The sequence below is a fragment of the Panthera pardus genome, unplaced genomic scaffold (assembly GCF_024362965.1).
Source record: "Panthera pardus isolate Hobbes unplaced genomic scaffold, ASM2436296v1 HiC_scaffold_18, whole genome shotgun sequence".
Classification (NCBI taxonomy): domain Eukaryota; kingdom Metazoa; phylum Chordata; class Mammalia; order Carnivora; family Felidae; genus Panthera; species Panthera pardus.
In genome coordinates, this window is record NW_026526743.1 from 203,012 (window position 1) to 223,725 (window position 20,714).

General features: G+C 44.3%; 1 protein-coding gene across 3 annotated transcripts; it reads left to right on the plus strand.

The window, feature by feature from the left end:
• On the plus strand, window positions 1–20,363 carry LOC109257934 (zinc finger protein 234-like). 3 transcript variants are annotated; one of them, XM_053905448.1, is made up of 7 exons: window positions 1–165; window positions 2,082–2,153; window positions 4,932–5,003; window positions 6,173–6,267; window positions 9,151–9,294; window positions 10,143–10,230; window positions 16,968–20,363. In XM_053905448.1, the coding sequence occupies exons 4-7, from the start codon at window positions 6,259–6,261 to the stop codon at window positions 18,833–18,835; spliced, it is 2,109 nt and encodes a 702-aa protein (XP_053761423.1). In that variant the 5' UTR covers window positions 1–165; window positions 2,082–2,153; window positions 4,932–5,003; window positions 6,173–6,258; the 3' UTR covers window positions 18,836–20,363. The 3 variants fall into 3 exon arrangements, with proteins under 3 accessions (XP_053761423.1, XP_053761421.1, XP_053761422.1); XM_053905446.1 differs by lacking the exon at window positions 10,143–10,230 and having other exon boundaries at window positions 9,151–9,277; XM_053905447.1 differs by lacking the exons at window positions 4,932–5,003; window positions 10,143–10,230 and having other exon boundaries at window positions 9,151–9,277.
• The last annotated feature ends 351 nt before the right edge of the window (window positions 20,364–20,714 follow it).

Consider the following 20,714-nt stretch of genomic DNA (forward strand, 5'->3'; position numbering starts at 1 on the left):
CGCGGGCACTTCCGCTGGGGGAGTGGGAGGTTGCTCCTGAATTTTCTATGGAAGCGGTGCGTCAGTTCCGCCTCTCCCAGCGCTTCCAAACTTCCTGAATCTGTGCTTGGAACCTGCAGCGACAGGGCGACTTAGGGGGGAAAAAAGCCTGAGCGGAGCACGCAGGTATTAGCGGGGGGGAAGGCAGTGGTGTGCGTCTCTGGGGGAGTCTCTGCGTTCGTGGTGGGTCCCGAGGCCCGGGGAGGGCGTGGGGTGGGGCGTGGGGTGGGGTCACCTATCGCCTGGCTTGAGTTTCTGCTTGTCTCAGCTCGCCCCGTGCGCCTCCCTACACCCACGCGTGCCTGTGCTTCCTGGTGTTCCAGGATTGTAAGAGGTGGTGAAAGAGGACTTCAGCTGCCTCCATTTTGACCTCAAACTTTCTGGCTGGCTTCTTTCCAGCTTGTCTCTTGGCGCAGGTGGCACAGCCTTGGGGGCAAAGCAGCCCCTGGTGCGAACCTAAACTAACCCCTCAAGCCGTAAGGGCTGCCCTGCGCCAGCAAGACCCCGTTTGTGATTGACCCCAAGATAGTAATCCGTTTGACCTTCGCTGCCCACCTGCAGTACCCGCCCGCCTTCACCCCACCTTTTGCTTACATAAACTTGGACGTATTTTCAGGCACTTTGAAGACAGTCTTGGAGCCGTTAGTCTGCAGTCTTTTGGCGTTCGCCTTACTGAGATAAATTCTTTTCTTATTCCCCTGGACTAGATTCTCTGCCTTCGGATTTTGTCAGCAGCGAGGGACCAAATGGGGTCTGTTTGGGACCTCCCCAAAGCCAGATGCTCTTGCCCCCTCCTCCCCACCCCGCCCCCGCTCGCCAGCTAGGGTTAGGGTCCCCCAGGTTAGGGTCACATATCCAACTGCGGTGATCTTTGCTCTTCTCTGATTCCTGCTGGATCAGGTTGCTGGATCATCCTGGGCCCCTTCTTTTAAAAAAAAATTTTTTTTTTAATGTTTTTATTTATTTTTGGGAGAGAGACAGAGCATGAGTGGGGGAGGGGCAGAGAGAGGGAGACACAGAATTCGAAGCAGGCTCCAGGCTCTAAGCCATCAGGACAGAGCCTAATGTGGGGCTCAAACCTACAAACTGTGAGATCATGACCTGAGCCGAAGCTAGACGCTCAACTGACTGAGCCACTCGGGCGCCCCATCCTGGGCCCCTTCTAATCTCTCTTTTCAGAAGGTGCCGGTAGTAATGGAACTAAGGTTGAGTTCCCACCTTGGTGACTCAGAAACCTTACCAGATTGAGTTGTTGCATAAAGAAAACTTTGATTTGCAAGCAAAGAAGGAAATCACAGGGGAATAGCTTCCGCAGCCGGGAATCCCCAAAAGAGGGTGGATGGGTTCCTTTTGTTTAGGGTTAGGATGGATATTTAGATAGGGAAGGCTTGTCATGGTAGGTAGAGGCAGGCATAGGGATGAGCATGCGCCCTAAGGAAACATGCCTATATGTTGTGTGTTATGTACATGAGGCTGAGGCTCCTCCTTGGGCAGAAATTTTAGGATTATAATGAGGTAAAGGTAATTGTAGGTCAGTCCAGAAGCCACTCTGTGCAGGCACGAGTTGGGGGTCTAGCTCAGAAGTTCTGGGTGGTCTGGGTCTGCGGCAGGTCTTGTCAGGGCAGTTGTCATCACCTGAGGTGGTTTCCGGTTTCATTCGCCTGAGTTAAGAGGTAAGGTAGAAAAGAGAGTTTAAGGGGAAATGTAAGACATAGGTGGGTGAGTACAAGCAGGTGGGCGTTAGATGTCAGGTCTTGGGGTCTAGTTGGTGATGAGGGTTGCTTCCAGATTGCATTTTTATTATTATTATTATTTTAGAGAGAGAGAGAGAGCATGCATGCATGAGTTGGGGAGAGGGGTACAGGGAGAGAGAGAATCTTAACAGGCTCCACAACCCTGGGATCAGGACCCGAGGCGAAATCAAGAGTCTCTTGCACAACCAACCAGCTGAGTCACCCCAGGCGGGGCGCCTAGATTGCACTGTTATTGAGGACAGTGACATGATCATGGCATTTCATGACATTATTTTTTTTCTTCTCCAGCCTGATTTCTCAGAAAGGGCTGCACAGAGGTGGAAAGAGTGACTCCCCTGGCTACTGACAGCAAAGTTCCACGTGAGTGGGATTTGGCTTCTTTCTTTCTTTCTCTCTTTCTCTCTTTCTCTCTTTCTCTCTTTCTTTCTTATGTTTATTTATTTTGAGAGAAAGCGTGTGTGGGTGAGTTGGGGAGGGGGAGAGAGAGGGAGAGAGAGAGAATCCCAAGCAGGCCCTCTGCTGTCAGCACAGAGCCTGTCCTGGCCTGGGAAAAGGAAGGGGGTTGCTCATTCTCCCTACCTGAGATCATGACCTGAGCAGAAATCAGGAGACAGACGCTTAACGGACTGAGCCACCCAGGGGCCCCTGGGCATTTTTCTTTTACAACGATAGTCACGTCAATTAGATAATGTATAGGTTGTGTAATTGGGCATGGGTATTAGTAATAATCCTTAATTGCCAACCTCAACCATGACGGTTTTATACAAATAAATATATTGGGCCACACCACAGCTATGCGAAGAAATTCTGCCTTTTTTTTTTTCCTAGTCAATAATATGAGATTGAGACCCAGGGAGCATAAGTGATTTGCCCACAGTCCCCACCTAGTAAGAGGCTGAACTGGGGTTGGAATGAAGGCAGCCTGAGTCCAGAGCTCAGGTTGCTAATCTCTTGAGCATGTTCTGCAGCTGTAGGAACCAGCAGGCACCAGACCCTGGGGTAGTTAGTACTTGGGTCTGGAGGACCTTAAAAGCAAGGCTAACGGGCTTTGACTTTTCTGAGTTTTTAAAAACATTGTCAACTATTTTATTCTTACTAGTAATATACTTTATTCTTTTTTTTTGAAGTTTATGTATTTTGAGAGAGACAGAGGCATTGTGAGTGGGGGAGGGGCAGAAAGAGAGAATCCCAAGTAGGCTGAGCAGTGCCAGCACATAGCCCAGCACATGGGCCCAGACCCATGAAACCATGAGACATGACCTGAGCTGAAACTAAGAGTCGGACACCTAACCGACTGAGCCACCCAGGTGCCTCCTTAAAGAACTGTATCATTATGGAACAATCAAAAAATACAGAAATATGAGGGAAAAATTATTTTATTTTTTAAGAAATTTTTTAAATGTTTACTTTTTGAGAGAGAGACAGAGTGTGAGTGCGGGAGAGACAGAGAGGGAGACACAATCCTAAGCAGCCTCCATGCTCCAAGCTGTCAGCACAGAGCCCTACGCGGGGTTTGAACTCGGGAACCACGAGATCATGACCTGGGCCGAAGTTGGACACTTAACCGACTGAGCCACCCAGGCGCGCTGGAAAAAATTTTTTTAATTACCCGGTAATCGAGGATGTAAAGATAATAACTGTGAAGCTTTTAATGCATTTCTATTTGGTGGTTGTTTGTGTATATTTGTATGTTTGTTTATGAACATTCTACACATTGATCATATTTTTCTGTGTTTAGCCTGTGATGTATTTTAACTATGAAAATTTTGTTTACGATTTAAAAAAAAATTTTTTTTAATGTTTATTTATTTTTGAGAGAGAGAGAGAGACAGAGCACAAGCAGGGGAGGGGCAGAGAGGGAGACACAGAATCCAAAGCAAGCTTCAGGCTCTGAACTGACAGCACGGAGCCTGACACGGGGCTCGAGTTCATGAACTGTGACTTCATGACTTGAGCTGAAGTCAGAGGCTTAACCGACTGAGCCACCCAGGCACCCCCCCCCCCCTTTTTTTTTTTTTTTTTACGATTTTTAAGTAACCTCTATACCCGTTGTGGGGCTCATATGATCAAGAGTTGAGCCAGGCAGGTGCCACAGAGCTATGGCCAATTTTTAAACATTGCCAAGAAAAGTGAATTTCCATTTAATTTCACGATTGTCTTTATTATCCCCGTTATTATTGTTGTTCCTGTGAGTGTTTCCTGACAGTATAAGACTTTATTTTTGCATAATTTAAAATTAAAAATTTTTCCGTTGAAAAGTTGCAAAAATAGTGTAAGGAGTTCTCATATACTTTTTTTTTAAGTTGTTTTCTTTTTTCTAATTTATGTGTTTTGAGAGAGAGCGAGTTGAAGAGGGGCAGAGAGAGAGAGGGAGAGAGAAAATCCCAAGCAGGCTCCTTGCTGTCTTGTGCAGAGCCTGATGCAGGGCTCAATCCCACGAACCTTGAAGTCACTACCTGAGCTGAGACCAAGAGCCAGATGCTTACCTGATTGAGCCATCTAGGTGCCCCCTCAAATACTCTTTACACAAATTCCCCAGTTGTTTACATTCTGCCTGTCTTTTGGCTCCGTCAGCCACGTAACACCAGGAATATACCTGCAATTCAATGACAGCTTCTTTTAGCTTTCTGAAGGAAGGAAGCCCCACATATGGGTCATCAGGTATCTTGGTAAAAAGGATTCAGGGGAGGCTGATTATAGAATTTTAACATCCCGTGCTTGGTAATATTGGATGTTATACTATATGATAGAGTTATCTATCAGATGTTAGATGTTTAGTAAGTAATTACAAATAGTAGTTAATGGTGTTGTTACTTATTAAATAATGCTAGATAACGTATAACATCCTGGTTTGTAATCTGCAGTCTTCTATTTAATTTTGTTCTGTGTTTCATGTAAACGCCTTATAACCAGTCTCCCCTCCCCCATCTCATTTCAAAGTCCAATTTTATGTACTGCCTTAAACTGTATATTTGTTGATAGACATTGTACAAAACTTTTATCATAAACTTGATGTTCTTTAATGTGGAATGCATTCCATAACCTTTGTCTTTTTTGTTGATGCTGCTTCTTTCTTTCTTTCTTTCTTTCTTTTTTTTTTTTTTTTTTTTTTTTTTTACTTTTTGTTTTTCACGTAAGCTCTACACGCAACGTGGGGCCCGAACTCACAACCCGGAGAGCAAGAGTCACACGTGCCATCGACTGAGCCAGGTGCCCCTGTTCTTGATGCTTTTGAAGAGTGTAGAGGCAAGTTAGTTTGGAGAAGTTCTTCATTTGGGGTTTGTCATATGTACTTACTACGTGTTTAGGTTCAGTAATGCGTCATTAGGAGGGATCCCATAGAACATTGAGGCGTCCTTGACATTGCAGCATAACAGGAGCCAAAGGACATCGGTCTGTCCGTATATCGGTGAACTCAACGTTCTTACCTAAGCTAAGGTGATTTCTATTAGGTTTCTCCACTGCGAAGTCACTAATTTTTATTTATTATATTTTTTTAAAGATTGTATTTTTTAAGTAACCTCTATACCCAGCGTGGGGCTGGAACTCACAACCCCCAGATCTAGAGTCCCACGCTTTACCGACTGAACCAGCCAGACTTCCCTAAAGTTACTATTTTTTAAATCAAAATGAGTAAAGTTTATGGGGAGATACACTTACTGGTTGGCATTCTGCTGTGAGCCCAGGCTTCCCCATGTTCCCTGCTTATTCACTCAAATATAAATACCTTTATCAAGATGCACTCAGAATCTGTCAGTTAGTTTTGTGATTTAAATGACACGTAGATGAACAAACATTTATTAATATCAACTTGATGTGTATTGTACATATCGTAGAATCTGCCCATTTTAGTTGCACAAATCAGTGATTTTTAGTAACTTCGTTGAGTGGTGCAGCCATTGCTGTAATTCAGTTTAGAACATGTTCATTCCCCCAGTTGGATTCCTCAGGCCCATTTTCAGTTCACCTCCATTTTCTCCCCTAACACCCAGGTGACCACCAACCTGCTTTCTTTCTCCTTAGATTTGCCTCTTCTGGACATTTTCTAGACATGGAATCATAAAATATCTGGCCTTTTGTGACTGGCTTCTTTGACTTTCAGCAGCGTTTACCAGGTTCATCCATGTTGCGGCGTGATCCATACTTCATTCCTTTTAATTACAGTAAAAGCATCTGAAAAACATTCCACTGTACAGATTTGTCACAATTTGTTTATCTGTGCATAAGTCATAGGTCAACATTTCGGTGGTTTCCGGTTGGAGGGTCGTCAGGAATAATGGTGCTGTGAACGCTCGTGTACGGATTTCCAGTAATCGTCCCGGGACGGGAGGGGAGTGACATCCCGGGCTACCTTTAATGTCTTTTTTCCGCCTCCCTAGGCCCCCCACCAGGTGCGGTTCTGCCTTCCTGGGATCTGTGCAACTCTGTGCTCTGCACACTGCCAGAAGTAGGAGGACCCGTGACCATGTTCAAGGTGAGTAGGGCTTGCCTTTCTCACTTTCCAAATTCCATCTCATTATTCAGATGGTCACACCTTTTTCTGGGGATGACTCGAGCAGAGCTCCGGGCGTTGGAGGACCTGTTTTGTGCCAGGGTCTTCCCTTGTCCCTTTTGAATTTACTTTGCATGTATTTTTAGTTTTTGTTTTATTATTATTTTTCTTACGGAGTAGAAAAATTACTAGAAATGAGCAATTTTTCCAATTCATTACTTCCTTTCTGACAAGTGAGCTATTTTTATTTTCTCCGTCTCTTATCCTTGTCAGTATCCATAACTGAATTTGTATTCGTGATATACATCTAATTTTAATTCTGATGTTTTTCCTTTAATGTTTTGTAATGTTCGTTTTTCACAGTTGCATCCTGTCCCCATTGAATCGATGTACTTTTTATTTTTACTTCCTGTTCAAAGACATGTATGGGGTTTAGGGATTTTACTGTTTTTTATTTTTTTATTTTTGAGAGAGAGCGTGAGCAGGGGTGGAGAGGAGAGAGAGAGAGAGAGAGAGAGAGAGAGAGAGAGAGAGAGAGAGAGAATAAAAGCAGGCTCCATGCTGTCAACACAGAGTCCAGTGCAGGGCTTGAACCCACAAACCATGAGATCGTGACCTGAGCTGAAACCAAGAATCAGACGTTTAACCAACCGAGCCACCCAGGCACCCCTCGAGAGATGATTTCCACAGCTGGCCTGCTCCCTGACCCCCTTCTCAGAGTCACCCCGCCACACTGACCTGCTCAGCACTGCAGGCACGTTGATAGCAGTTAGCACAGTCATTTATAAAATTTAAATTTTAAATGTAAAATCTTTAAATTTCTCTGTGGCCAGAGATACCTGATACAGAATTACCAGGAGCAACAACCTGAGGCAAAAATACTTGCGGGATGCCAAAATAAAAAGGCAGAGCCCATAAGAGGAATCTTATGCATATGGTAAAGGGCAAAAATCCAGTGAAATACAAACAAGGATGAGAGTAAGCATGTGAAAAATGAGAAACACAAATAAACATCTCAAAGGGAGTTATGTTAATTTACAGTCAAATAAGTGGCAATAATAATACAAGTTGTTCTTGTAAACCAGATTAGCAAAACCATGGAAAAATGTATAGCCTGCTCTTGGCTGTCATTTGGAGACCCAGGACTGTTGTATTCTTCTTTTTTTTTTTTTTTAATTTTTTTTTTAACGTTTATTTATTTTTGAGACAGAGAGAGACAGAGCATGAACGGGAGAGGGTCAAAGAGAGAGGGAGACACAGAATCTGAAGCAGGCTTCAGGCTCTGAGCTGTCAGCACAGAGCCCGATGCAGGGCTCGAACTCACGGATCGCGAGATCGTGACCTGAGCCAAAGTCGGACGCTTAACCGACTGAGCCACCCAGGCACCCCAGGGCTGTTGTATTCTTTTGAAAGATTAGCGGTGTAGGAAAAAGAGGGGGAAGAAAATCTGCCATCATATGATCACAATTTTAAATGTGCTCATTTTTGACGTTTTAATTTTCCTTTGCGATCATTTTCAAGTGGTCAGGGAAACAAGGTCTATGTAAAATGATGTTCTTTGCAGGATACGTTGTAATGAGAAAAATACGTAAAATTAAATACTGTTTAATCGGTATCGTTAAGTATAGTTTTCTGTTCTCTGGGATAACAGCCACAAAATGAGATGAAATATTTTTTTAATTTATTTATTTTAGAGAGCCAGAGCAAGTGGGGGAGGGGCAGAGAGAGAAGAAGAGAGAGAATCCCAAGTGGGTTCTGCACTGCCAGCACAGAGCCTGATGTGGGGCTTGAACTCTCTAACCATGAGATCATGACCTGAGCTGAAATGAAGAGTTGGACACTTAACCAATGAGCCACCCAGTCACCCCGAGAGGAAATATTTTTATTTTTTATTTTTTTAGAGAGCTTGGGAGCAAGTGTATGCAGGTGGGGGAAGGGCAGAGGGAGAGAGAGAATCCCAAGCAGGCTCCACGCCTGGTGCGGACCCCACCCTGGGGCTGGAGTTCACAACCGTGAGATCTGAGATCATGACCTGAGCCAAAATCAAGATTGGACGCTAACCAGCTGAACCACCCGGGTGCCCTGATGAGATAGTTGTTGATAATGGCAACGTGAAGAAATAATATGAATAATAACAAAGGTCTGTTAGGCACTTATTCTGTGCCATGCACTGTTCCAAGTGCTAGGGATATTCCCTGGTTTAATCCTTGAAGGAACTCTGTCACAGAAGGACCACATACGGAGAAGAAACTCAGGCACATGGACAGACTTGTCCAAAGTCACACAGCTAGTAAGGCACAGGCCCTTGGGAATCGCACAGAGGCCTGCTGGTTCCGGAACATGATGCCGAACATTACATGGGAGAACCACGGAGCTGTCCCACAAGGTTAGCAAAAGCTCGTTAGTGGCACATGTGAAAGCAAAGTGATAGGGTTCGTGCGTGTGTGAGAGGAGGAAGGTGGGTGTTGTCAAACGTTTGAACTAAATTGCTGAATCCTTCTGGGGCAGTCAGCACCACACGTCGCGAAGTAAAACGTGTGTTGTCCAGGATGCGTGTTTAGAGTTTTTGGCGGTTACTTGTAAGTAGACTCCACGAGGACACAAAAACACAAGGACGTTGTAAGTAGACTCCACGAGGACACAAAAACACAAGGACGTTGTCATTGCCACACATTTTGGTGAGGCTGACGAAACTCACCGTGGCATTGGCAGGGTAGAAGGAGAAGCGCCTGGAAGCCTACAGATGGACTTGAGCCCCTCACACTCTGGAACTACGTCCCACCATCCTCTCCAGCTTTTCCGTGCTGCCCCGCTCCCAGTGGCCATTGGGTGCGAGATTGAGGTTATGTGTGCTTGGTGTTGTAGGAGGCAGTGACGTTCAAGGACGTGGCTGTGGTCTTCACGGAGGAGGAGCTGGGGCTGCTTGACCCCGCCCAGAAGAAGCTGTATGGAGACGTGATGCTGGAGAACTTCCGGAACCTGCTCTCTCTGGGTGAGGACAGGCGCTCTGTGACTCAGTGTCAGCTTCCTGGATTGGCTTTGTGTGTTTGTGTGTTCAAAGCTTTGGGGGTCTTGAAATGGTCCCTTGTATTTATGGTGTACTAACAATTTTTAATAACATAAAGTGGAAAATCTCAGTTCATTAGAACAGAATATATTGCAGCAAGATCTCCCGCCAATTTTGTCTGTGGTGTAGGAGCCTGGTGGGAGATTTGGTGAAAATAGACATTGGTTAGAAATAGGTGTTTGTAATGCACGTTTCTGCATGTATGTCTGGGTCTTGAAATATGGGCCATGTTTGTTTGTTTTTTTTAATTTTTTTTAGCGTTTATTTATTTTTGAGAGAGAGACACAGAGTGTGAGCAGGGGAGGTGCAGAGAAAGAGGGAGACACAGAATCCAAAGCAGGCTCCAGGCTCTGAGCGGTCGGCACAGAGCCCGACTCGGGGCTCAAACCCACAAACCGCGAGATCATGGGCTGAGCCGAAGTCGGAGGCTTAACCGACTGAGCCACCCAGGTGCCCCAATATGGGCCATGTTTTTAAAAATGTTTGAAAAATGCTGGTTTTGATTAATTGATCAGTATGTGCAGGAATCCAAATGTTCAGTCGATTGTACCTTTAGTGTGTGCGTTCTATTTATTTCTAAATGTCTTTCTAGTTTTGAGAGAGGGAGCATGTGTGTTCAAGCACGTGAGTGGGCGAGGGGCGGAGAGAAGGAGAGAGGGGATCTGAAGTGGGTTCGAGCTCTCGAACCATGACATCATGCGCTGAGCCAAAGTTAGATCCTTAACCACCTGAGCCACCCAAGCGCCCGTAATGTGTTCGTTATAAATACGGACTTTGCATGTTCACAAAGCACCGCCTCTTCAAACATGATACATTCAGCTTAGAGAAGGTAAAAACGCTTTGGATGATGCTAGCAAGCCACAGACGAGAGAAATCAGGTAAGAGCCAAGCAGGTGGGAGTCCTCGTAGGTGTTCTCCTGTGTGTCTTCGCTTCCTTCCGCCCCCTTTGCTGTCACCTGGTCCAAACTGCTAAACTGTTTCTTGAATCCTTTCAGCCGCTTGCCGGTTTCCACGCTTCCTCTTGTTTGTCTGTTCTCCGCGTAGCAGCCCGTGTGATCCGTAGGAACTGGAAGTCAGAGCCCCGTTCCTCTGCTCAAGACCCTTTGGGGCTTATTTTTCCCGGAGTTGAAACCTCTCGAAGTGGCTTCTTGAGTCCCCCACTTCCTCTCTGAATACCTCGCCCGTCCCCTTCCTCTCGCTCCGCCTCGTCCACCCACACCATGCCCCTCGGGGCTCCCAGACCTGCCAGGGACGCTCTAGCGCCTGCTGCCGGAACAAACTGCCACGCACTTCATGGCCTAGAGCAACACGGTTGATTACGCTTCTCTGGGTCAGAAGTGTGGCATGGTTCTTAACCAGGCCACAGTCGAGGTGTCTGCACGGTTGCATTTCTTTCTGGAGGCTCTAGGGGAGGATCTGTGTCTTGGCTTTTTCAGCTTCTAGAGGTTGCCCCCCGTTTTTGAACTTACGGCCCCTTTCTTTCGTCTTCACCGCCACACCCTGCTTCTCCCTGCCCGTTCTCTTGTGGTCACGTTGCCTTCCTCCGCCCTTCTTCCGTAGCTTTCTTGCACTGTGAAGGATCCTCTTGATTGCCTTGAGTCCAGCTGGGCAATAGAAGATAGTCTTCCATTTTAAGGTCAGCTGATTAGCAGCCTTCATTTCCATCTGCAGCCTTAATTCCTCTTTGCCATATACTTAACGTATTTTAGGCTCCAAAAATCAGGACGTGGATTCTTCCGGAGCCAGTTAATCTGCCTACTACACATACTTCTGCCTCAGAGCCCTTCCTTACTCTCTGTGGCTCTCTCTGACATATTTTTTTGCCTGAAATCCTTTTGTCCCTTCACTCCTTCCCTCCCTCCTTCCTTCCTCCCTTCCTGTGTCTGCTCAGTTTTAATGTCACAGGAACGGCCTTCTCTGACCAACTTAAGTAAAACATCACCCTCTTTACTTTTCTTGTTCTGCCTTAGGTTGTGCCTCATACGTTTTTGTTTGCTTGTTCATCTCCTCTCTGTCCCCGCTGGAGTTTGATCCCCTCCCCCCCCACCCCGGCGAGGGATTTTGCCTCTTTCGTTCATTGCTCTATTCTCAGTGCCTAGAATCGTCTGGTATGTGGCAGGTGTTCTGGAAACATGTATTGGCTTCATGAATGTGCTAATGGAAAGGAGACCTCCACGTGTCCATGGGTCCTGGAGATAGCTATAGGTCGTGTGCAAACCAGAGCGAAGGAAGGATGTTGCAGAACATTGTTTGTTTTCTGATGAATGCCTATCCAGTTTCTTTCTGTTTGTTACTTTCTTGGGTGCCCTTGGCATGAAAGTGTGTTTGGGTATGTGCACTTGACCCGTGTCCCAGGGCAACTGGTAAGCATTGTGCTTGTGGTCATACTGAGTAACATGCTTTGTCTCTGTGCTCTGTGGCTTTCTTGGAACCTTCTGTTGGGGAGCATTTTCTTTTTTTTTTTTTTTTTCTTTTTAAATTTTTTTTTAATGTTTGTTTATTTTTGAGAGAGAGACAGAGTATGAGCAGGGGAGGAACAGAGAAAGGGGGAGACACAGAATCCGAAGCAGGCTCCAGGTTCTCGGCTGTCAGCACAGAGCCTGACACGGGGCCCAAACTGACAGACAGTGAGATCATGACCTGAGCAGAAGTCAGAAGCTTAACTGACTGAGCCCCCCAGGTGCCTCAGGGGAGCATTTTCATTTCTGGGAAGAATACTTTTGGAATGACAATTTTTTTTTTTTTTTTTTTTTTGAGAGCATGTGTGTCCTGGGGAGAGGGGCGGGAGGATGGAGAGAATCTCATGCAGGCGCCACACCCAGTGCTGAGCCTGATGCAGGGCTTGATCTCATGACTATGAGATAACGACCTGAGCTGAAATCAAGAGCCAGATGCTTGGGGCACCTGGGTGGCTCAGTCGGTTAAACATCTCTTTTTTTGGTTTTGTTTTTGTGTTTAAATTTATTTTTATTTATTTTGAGACAGAGAGCAAGCCAGGGAGGGGCAGAGAGAGGGAGACAGAATCCCAAGAAGGCCCCGCACTGTCAGCACAGAGCCTGATGCAGGGCTCAAACTCATGAACCATGAGATCGAGACCTGAGCCGAAATCAAGAGTCGGACGCTTAACCGACTGAGCCACCCAGGCGCCCCTGGAATGAGGATTCTGATGTCCTGTTCTCAGATCCCCCAACAGAAGGAAGAAAGATATGTTTCTTCTTTCTTCTTCTATGTTTCTTCTACTGTATCAGGCAGTATCAGCCAGGTTGCAAGCTGCCTTCCTTTTGAAGAGTTGCCATCTGCAGCCCATTTGCCTCTTTCAAAGCACCCACCCACGTTACTGCCTCCAGGTTTCCCCTTCCCTGTCCTCGGAGGGGAAGATTTAAGGTGAGAGTGATAGGAGACACATACCCGAATGCTGCCTGCATCTGGTTCAAAACTAGATCATGCTTTTTATTTTCTACAAAGTTAGCCATTAAGCAAATGTGAAAGAATATAGATTTCATACAATTTTTCCTTGATTTTTTAAATGAAGATTTGGTGCTTTTCAATTAGTAAACATTCATTGTGTTTTAATTAGAACTTTTTTTTTTAATTTTAGACCGAGAGAGAGCAAGTAGGGGAGAGGGGCAGAGAGGAGAGAGAGAGAATCTTACATAGGCTCCATGCTTAGCACAGAGCTAGACACGGGGCTCGATCCCGTGACCCTGGGATCATGACCTGAGCCAAAATCAAAAGTCGGACATTCAACCAACTGAGCTACCCAGGTGCCCTTCAACTAGTGAACATTCTGACGTAGAAAGAATCAGGAAATTTCCTGCTTAAAATTGTCAACATCCTCAAAGAGACTCCCTGTTCCCCTCACACAACTCCTCCTTTTAGGGGTCAGTTTGTTAAATATAACCATAAACGGAATTACTCACCAAAAAGTACATACTCACCTATTAGCGTTTTCCCAAGATTCTAGTAACTTATCTTTCCATTTGAACAATTTAATTAGGGACTGGGTAACTTGTGGAAGCAAAGTTTCCAAGTCTTTTTGAGCATGAGCCATAGTAAGAAACACATCTTTCATTGTAACCAGAACATTTTGCATGTTGTAGATTTATATGTGACTTTCACAGGCATCTCACATAATGACACCTGTCCTGTTGGCAGTGAGGCTCTGATAGTTGCTGTCCTGGTTCTTTTTTCTGAGAGCTTATTGCAAGCTTTTAAATCTTTCCAGCTTACTAGAGTCTCGAAAGTTTTCGAGTTTGAAAAACTGTTGTGGTGGGTTATGTTATCCACACATCCATACATCCACAGGTCTTCCACATCCTATTATCACAGAGATAGTCCTAAAGCTTCAGAAGGAACCAGCAATAGGCCTTCCTTTCTTTTCACCCCAGAGACGCTTGCCAACTTTTATTGTTTTTGTTAGCATCCTGGTTGAGGTACCCCCGTCTCTCGATGTCCCCTGTGCAGCTTTTCAGCTTCCCAGCAAAACTGCAATATTCTTTCCCTTTCCTGTATCAAATAACTTACCTGGAAAAGATATTTTCTTTCTAGGATGTGGCTTCAACTCTCACCAGAATAGTTGAACCAGGATTCATTTAATTCATTTAACATGCACTTGTGGAGTACTTGCCACACTCCAGGCAGAGTTCTGGACATTGGTTATAAAGTCGGAAAGTGTAAAATGTGTTCACCGTACAAGGTATAACATGCTTCCCTCCTTGGTGCTGCATTGTGGTGGGAAAGACATATGGTGCCCGACGGATGACCTAGCAAGTCACATGGTGAGAGGGGTGCATGGAACATAAGGAAGGATGGGAGTTGCCAGAGGTGAACTGGGGGCGGACAGGGCTGATTATTTTACGCTGGGCCGTAAAGTGGCTTGTTGCTGGACTGACTTTGAGCAGAGACCTACAGGTCGTGAGGAATCATCCATGTGTCTGTCCAGGAAGTGTTCCTGGCAAGACCAGACTCCCGCAGTTGGGCTGGTTTTCGGAGGTTACACCATAACCTCATCTTTTCCTTTTCTCAGGCTCTGTCTCTATTGTTTTTACTTTTTTTTCTAGAGCTCTGAATTACCATCAGGTTTTAGAACCATGTATGTTTTCTGTTCAACTTTATTTCCCTTTTGTCCTCACGAAGGAAACTTGCCCGTAGAAGATAAAGTTCTGCTGTCTGCTTTATGCTACATTTTAGTCAGTGTGCCATTAGGTATTTGCTCCCAGACCCGCAAGTTATTCTAGATATTCCAGGTCACCTGGACGCTGAAGTAACTTTCCAATAAAGTGACCCAAAGCAGGGCTCTGTAGAGGCTGTCTCCCACACGTCTAGTGGATCAAAACGGGGGCAGCTTTTAATTGACTATTCATACGGGGAGGTGAGTGAATTTCCCTTTAAACATTTCTTCAGCAGTGTTTTCAAAGACTATCTTTCTAGAGCAGTTTTAGGTTCGCAGCAAAATTGAGCGAAAGAGACAGAGATATCCCATATATCCCCTACCCCCACACACTCACCTCTTACATGATCAGTATCCCCAAGATACAGTTGATGAACCTATATGGACACATCATTGTCACTGAGTCTATAGTATACATTAGGGTTTACTCATGGTATCATACATTATATAGACTTGGACAAATGGATAAAGCCACATATCCATCTTTGTAGTATTATATAGAGTAGTTACACTGCCCTAAAAAATCCTCTGTCCTCTGCCCGTTCATCCCTCCCCTCTAACCCTTAGCCACCATTGATCTTTTTACTGTCTCCATACTTTTACCTTTTCAATAATGTCATATAGTTGGACTCATACTTTTCAGTTTGGCTTTTTTCACTTAGTAATACGCATTTACATTTCCTCCATATCTTTTCATGGATTAGTAGCTCATTTCTTTTTAGCACCAAATAATATTCCATTGTGTGTATGTACCACAGTGAATTTTTATCTGTCCGCCTACTGAAGGACATCTTGGTTCATTCAAAGTTTGGTCCTTGGGGCACCTGGGTGGCTCAGTTGGTTCAGCGTCCGGCTTCTGCTCAGGTCACGATCTCACGGTTTGTGAGTTCAAGCCCCGCGTCGAGCTCTGTGCTGACAGCTCGGAGTCTGGAGCCTGCTTCGAATTCTGTGTCTCCCTCTCTCTCTGCTCCTCCCCGCTCGTGCTCTGTCTCTTTCTCTCCTTCAAAAATAAATAAAAACACTAAATAAATAAATAAATAAATAAACTCCTGAAATCTTTAAAAAAAAAAACAAAAAACAAAGTTTGGTCCTTGTGAATAAACCTTGTCCAGGTTTTGTCTGTGTATAGATTTCTGTGTGGGCGTACATTTTCAGCTCCCTTTGGTTAATAGCAAACTGTGCAGTAGTGGGAGAGTATGGTAAGGGTATGTTTAGTTTTGTAAGAAACCACCAAACTGTCTTCCAAAGTGTCTATACTATTTTGTATTCCTACCAGCGATGAATGAGTTCCTGGTGCTCCACGTCATGGCCAGCACTGGTGGTGTTGGTGTTCTAGATTTTGGCCATCCTAATACATGTGTAATGGTATCTTGGTGTTTGGATTTGCATAAAATAACATGGGGAGCATCTTGTCATACACTTATTGCCGTCTGTAGATCCTCTTCAATTTTTTTTTTTTTTAATGTTTATTTCTGAGAGAGAGAGAGACAGAGCATGAGCGGGGGAGGGGCAGAGAGAGAGACACACACAGAATCTGAAGCAGGCTCCAAGCTCTGAGCCATCAGCACAGAGCCTGATGCAGGCCTCGAACCCACGAGCCATGAGATCATGACCTGAGCCAAAGTCAGACGCTTAACCAACTGAGCCACCCAGGCGCCCCGATCCCCTTCGATGTTAAGAAGGTCTTTGGTCCATTTTTTAATCAGGTTCTTTTTCCTTATTGTTGAGTTTTAAGAAAAGTACTTTTTGAAAAGTTTATTGAAAAAATAATCTTCAAATGTTTAGATAATCTTTATGTAAATACAGAGACTTGGGACTATGAATAGGGTAAATGTTTTAGAAAACACATTTCTGAACTTAAGTTATTAGAGGTGGTCAAAAGTTTGTAATAGTAGCCAATCCATTTAATGTCTGTCAACACAGAAAGATAAGGTTAGGTGAACATGTGCAGAATTTCCAGTAATACTTTGAATACAGAAATATAAATATTTCAAGGTATTTGGTATTAGGACATATAATAAATCCAAAATTTGGTAATGTTACTGCTTTTCTTGAAGTTCTAATTGATTGATATTATCTATATAACTTTTCTAACTACATAACTTATTAACTACATGATTTTCTATTCAATATTCTACACTGACTTTCAAATTCAATAGAAATGGCCATAGAGGCAAACCATAAGAGACTCTTAAATACAGAGAACAAACTGAGGGTTGATGGGGGAAGGGGGGAGGGAATATGGGCTTAGTGATTAGGAGCCCACTGGCCCCCCTCCGGTGTTCCCAACACCTGCAAATCAGAGACTCTGACACGTGGTGGAAAAGACCGACTGGACATTCTCTGGGTTCAGTAAAGTCTTACGGTCTCTCCTAAATGTGAAATCTTGAAAATACTGAACAAAGCCTTCAGTTGTCCACATCTCTGCATTCTCTGTCTTTACAGGAGGAAAGATCCAAAATAAAATGAAGATTGTTTTAGAAACAGAACCACACAAAGAGCTTTCCTGCTGGCAGATCTGGCAACAGATTGCAAGTGACTTAACCCAGTGTGAAGGCTCCATGATAAAGAGTTCTCAGTTCCCCAAACAAGGTGATTCACCTGGACAGGTTGGGGCCGGACTGTCTGAAACTCACACAGGTCAGAAATCTGATCAGTGCAGTGAATTTAAGAAATATTTCAGTGATGTCTCCAACTTTGATCTTCATCAACAAGCACACTCAGGAGTGAAGTCTCACACATGTCGTGAGTGTGGAAAAAGCTTCTGTTACAGTTCAGCACTTCATATTCATCAGAGAGTTCACCTGGGAGAGAAACGCTATAAGTGTGATGAGTGTGGGAAGGAATTCAGTCAGAGCTCATGCCTGCAAACTCATCAGAAAGTCCACACCGTAGAGAAGCCATTCAAATGTGAGCAGTGTGGGAACGGCTTCTGTCGTAGGTCAGCACTTAATGTTCATTATAAATTGCACATGGAAGAGAAACCTTATCGTTGTGACCAATGTGGAAGGGCCTTCATTCATGCTTCCCATCTTCAGGAACATCAGAGAATCCACACCGGGGAGAAGCCCTTCAAATGTGATAAATGCGGTAAGAATTTTCGTCGTAGATCGTCACTTAATAGTCATTGTATGGTCCACACGGGAGAAAAACTGTACAAATGTGAGGAGTGCGGGAAGTGTTTCTTCTGTAGCACAAATCTTCACATCCATCAGAAGGGCCACACGCGAGAGAAACCTTATAAATGTGAGGAGTGTGGGAAGGGCTTCATTCAGCCTTCTCATTTTCGGGCCCATCAGAGAATCCATACTGGTGAGAAACCATATGTATGCAAAGTGTGTGGTAAAGGCTTCACTATGAGTTCAAATCTTCAGGCACATCAGAGAGTCCACACAGGAGAGAAACCATACAGATGCAACGAGTGTGGAAAGAACTTCGGGACGAAAACCCGTTACCAGGTTCATCTGGTGGTACACACGGGAGAGAGACCCTATAAATGTGAAGTATGTGGGAAGGACTTCAGTCAGAGAGCGTATCTGCAGTCCCATCTGAAGACGCACAGCGTGGAGAAACCTTACAAGTGTGAGGAATGCGGGCAGGGCTTCAATCAGAGTTCCCGACTTCAGATTCACCAGCTGATCCACACCGGAGAGAAGCCACACAAATGTGAAGAGTGTGGGAAGGGATTCAATCGTAGAGCAGATCTCAAAATTCACTGCAGAATCCACACTGGAGAGAAACCATTTAATTGCGAGGAGTGTGGGAAGGTATTCAGGCAGGCCGCGAATCTTCTGGCACACCAGAGAATCCACAGCGGAGAGAAACCTTTCAAGTGTGCGGAGTGCGGGAAGAGCTTTGGTCGCAGTTCACACCTGCAAGCCCACCAAAAAGTGCACACTGGAGAAAAGCCGTACAAGTGTGAGGAGTGTGGGAAGGGCTTCAAGTGGAGCTTGAATCTGGACATGCATCAGAGGGTCCACACGGGAGAGAAACCCTACAAGTGTGGGGAGTGTGGGAAGCACTTCAGTCAGGCCTCGAGTCTTAAGGTTCATCAGAGCGTCCACAGTGAGGAGAAACCGTACAAATGTGATGTGTGCGGCAAGGTCTTCCGCCACTCTTCACAGCTACAGTCTCATCAGAGAGTTCACACGGGGGAGACCCCTTACAAGTGTGAGACCTGTGGTCAGAGCTTCCGTTGGCGATCCAAACTTTCACATCATCGCAAAACTCATGGTGGCAGTACGGTTTATGAAGGTAACAAGAGTGGTAAGAACATGAAGGAATTGTGTGTGGAAAGAAGTTCTCCAAAATGACGTTGTGTGAAACCCTGAATTCTTACCATCATCGAGTCTCATAAGAGAGAAAATACTTGTTTGGTTTAGTTGGTATTGAAGCAATAATTGAACCTGTCTCGGTTTTCACCAGATCACACAGTGGAGTACCCTTAAGTGGTGTGATACGTCTTTGTTCAGAAGCACTTAGATAGTACTTAGGAATAGAGTTTGGTCTGGCCTTTAACACAAGCATAATGGTGTGCATGCCAGAATTCATATGCACTAGAATGTAAGCTGCATGAGGACAGGGACTTTGCTGCTAAATATACGTAGCCCTCAAAGCTGGAGGCGTCATAATTCTGGACTTCAAGTTATATTACAAAACTGTAACAAACAAAATAGTATTGTACTGGCACAAAAATAGACACATAGGTCACTACGACAGAATGGAAAACCCAGAAATGAACCCACAAATACATGGTCAGTTAATCTACAACAAAGCAGGAAAGAATATCCAATGGGAAAAATAGCGTTGGGAAGACTGGACAGCAACATGCAAGAGAGTGAAATTGGACTGCATTGTTACCCCATACACAAAAATAAATCCAAAATAGATTAAAGACCTAAGTGTGAGACCTGAAACCATAAAAGTCCTTGAAGAAAGCATAGGCAGTAATTTCTCTGATATCAGCTGTAGCAACTTTTTTTTCTAGATAGATCTCCTGAGGTAAGAGAAACAAAAGCAAAAATAAACTATTGGAACTACATCAAAAGAAAAAGGTGCACGGCAAAGGAAACCACAAAACTAAAAGGCAGCCTACTGAATAGGATATTTGCAAATGGTGCATTCGATGAGGAGTTACTATCCAAAATATATGAAGAAATTGTAAAACTCAACACCCCCTCCCCCAAAAATCCAATTACAAAATGGGCAGAAGACTTGATTAGACATTTCTCCAAAAAGACATCTAGATGGCCAGCAGACACATGAAAAGATGCTCAACGTCTCTTCTCAGAGAAATGCAAATCAAAATTACAATGAGCTGTCACCTCACACCTGTCAGCATGGCTAAACTCAACAAAAACAACAGGTGTTGGCAAGGATGTGGAGAAAGGGGAACCCTCCTGCACTGTTGACAAGAATGCAAACTGGTGCAGCCACTGTTAAAAACAGTATGGAGGTACCTCAGAAAATTAAAAATAGAACTGCCCTATGGTCCAACAATTGCACTGTTAGGAATTTACCCAAAGAATACGAAAACACTAATTTAAAGGGATACATGCACCCCGATGTTTATAGCAGCATTGTTTACAATAGCCAAAATACGGAAAGAACCCAAGTATTCATAAGTTGATAACTGGGTAAGGAAGATGTGGTATGTGTATATATATACGATGGAATATTACTCAGCCATAGAAAAGAATGAAATCTTGACATTGGCAGTGATGTAGATGGATCTAAAGGGTATATTGCTAAGTGAAATAAGTCAAAGACAAATATGTAATTACACTCCTATGCGGAATTGAAGAAACAAGAAACCAGCAAAGGGCAAAGGAGAGGCAAACCTTTGCCTCTATAGTTAAGAAACACTCTTAACTATAGAGAACAAACTGATGGTTATCAGAAGGGAGGTGGGTGGGGGGATGGTTTAAATAGTTGATGGTGATTAAGGAGTGCACTTGTGATGAGCATCGGGTGATATGTGGAATTTCTGAAGCACTATATTGTACACCTGAAACTAATACACTGTATGTTAACTAACTGGAATTTAAATAAAAACTTTACAAAAAAAAAAAGTCTGCACAGCCTTAATATTGACTAGCCCTTGTAGGTGTGCTCTCCACCTGTATGTTAAATAAACAACATATGAAAATTGTACCCAGAGGAGGAAACCTGCAAAGTAAATTTCAGTACAAA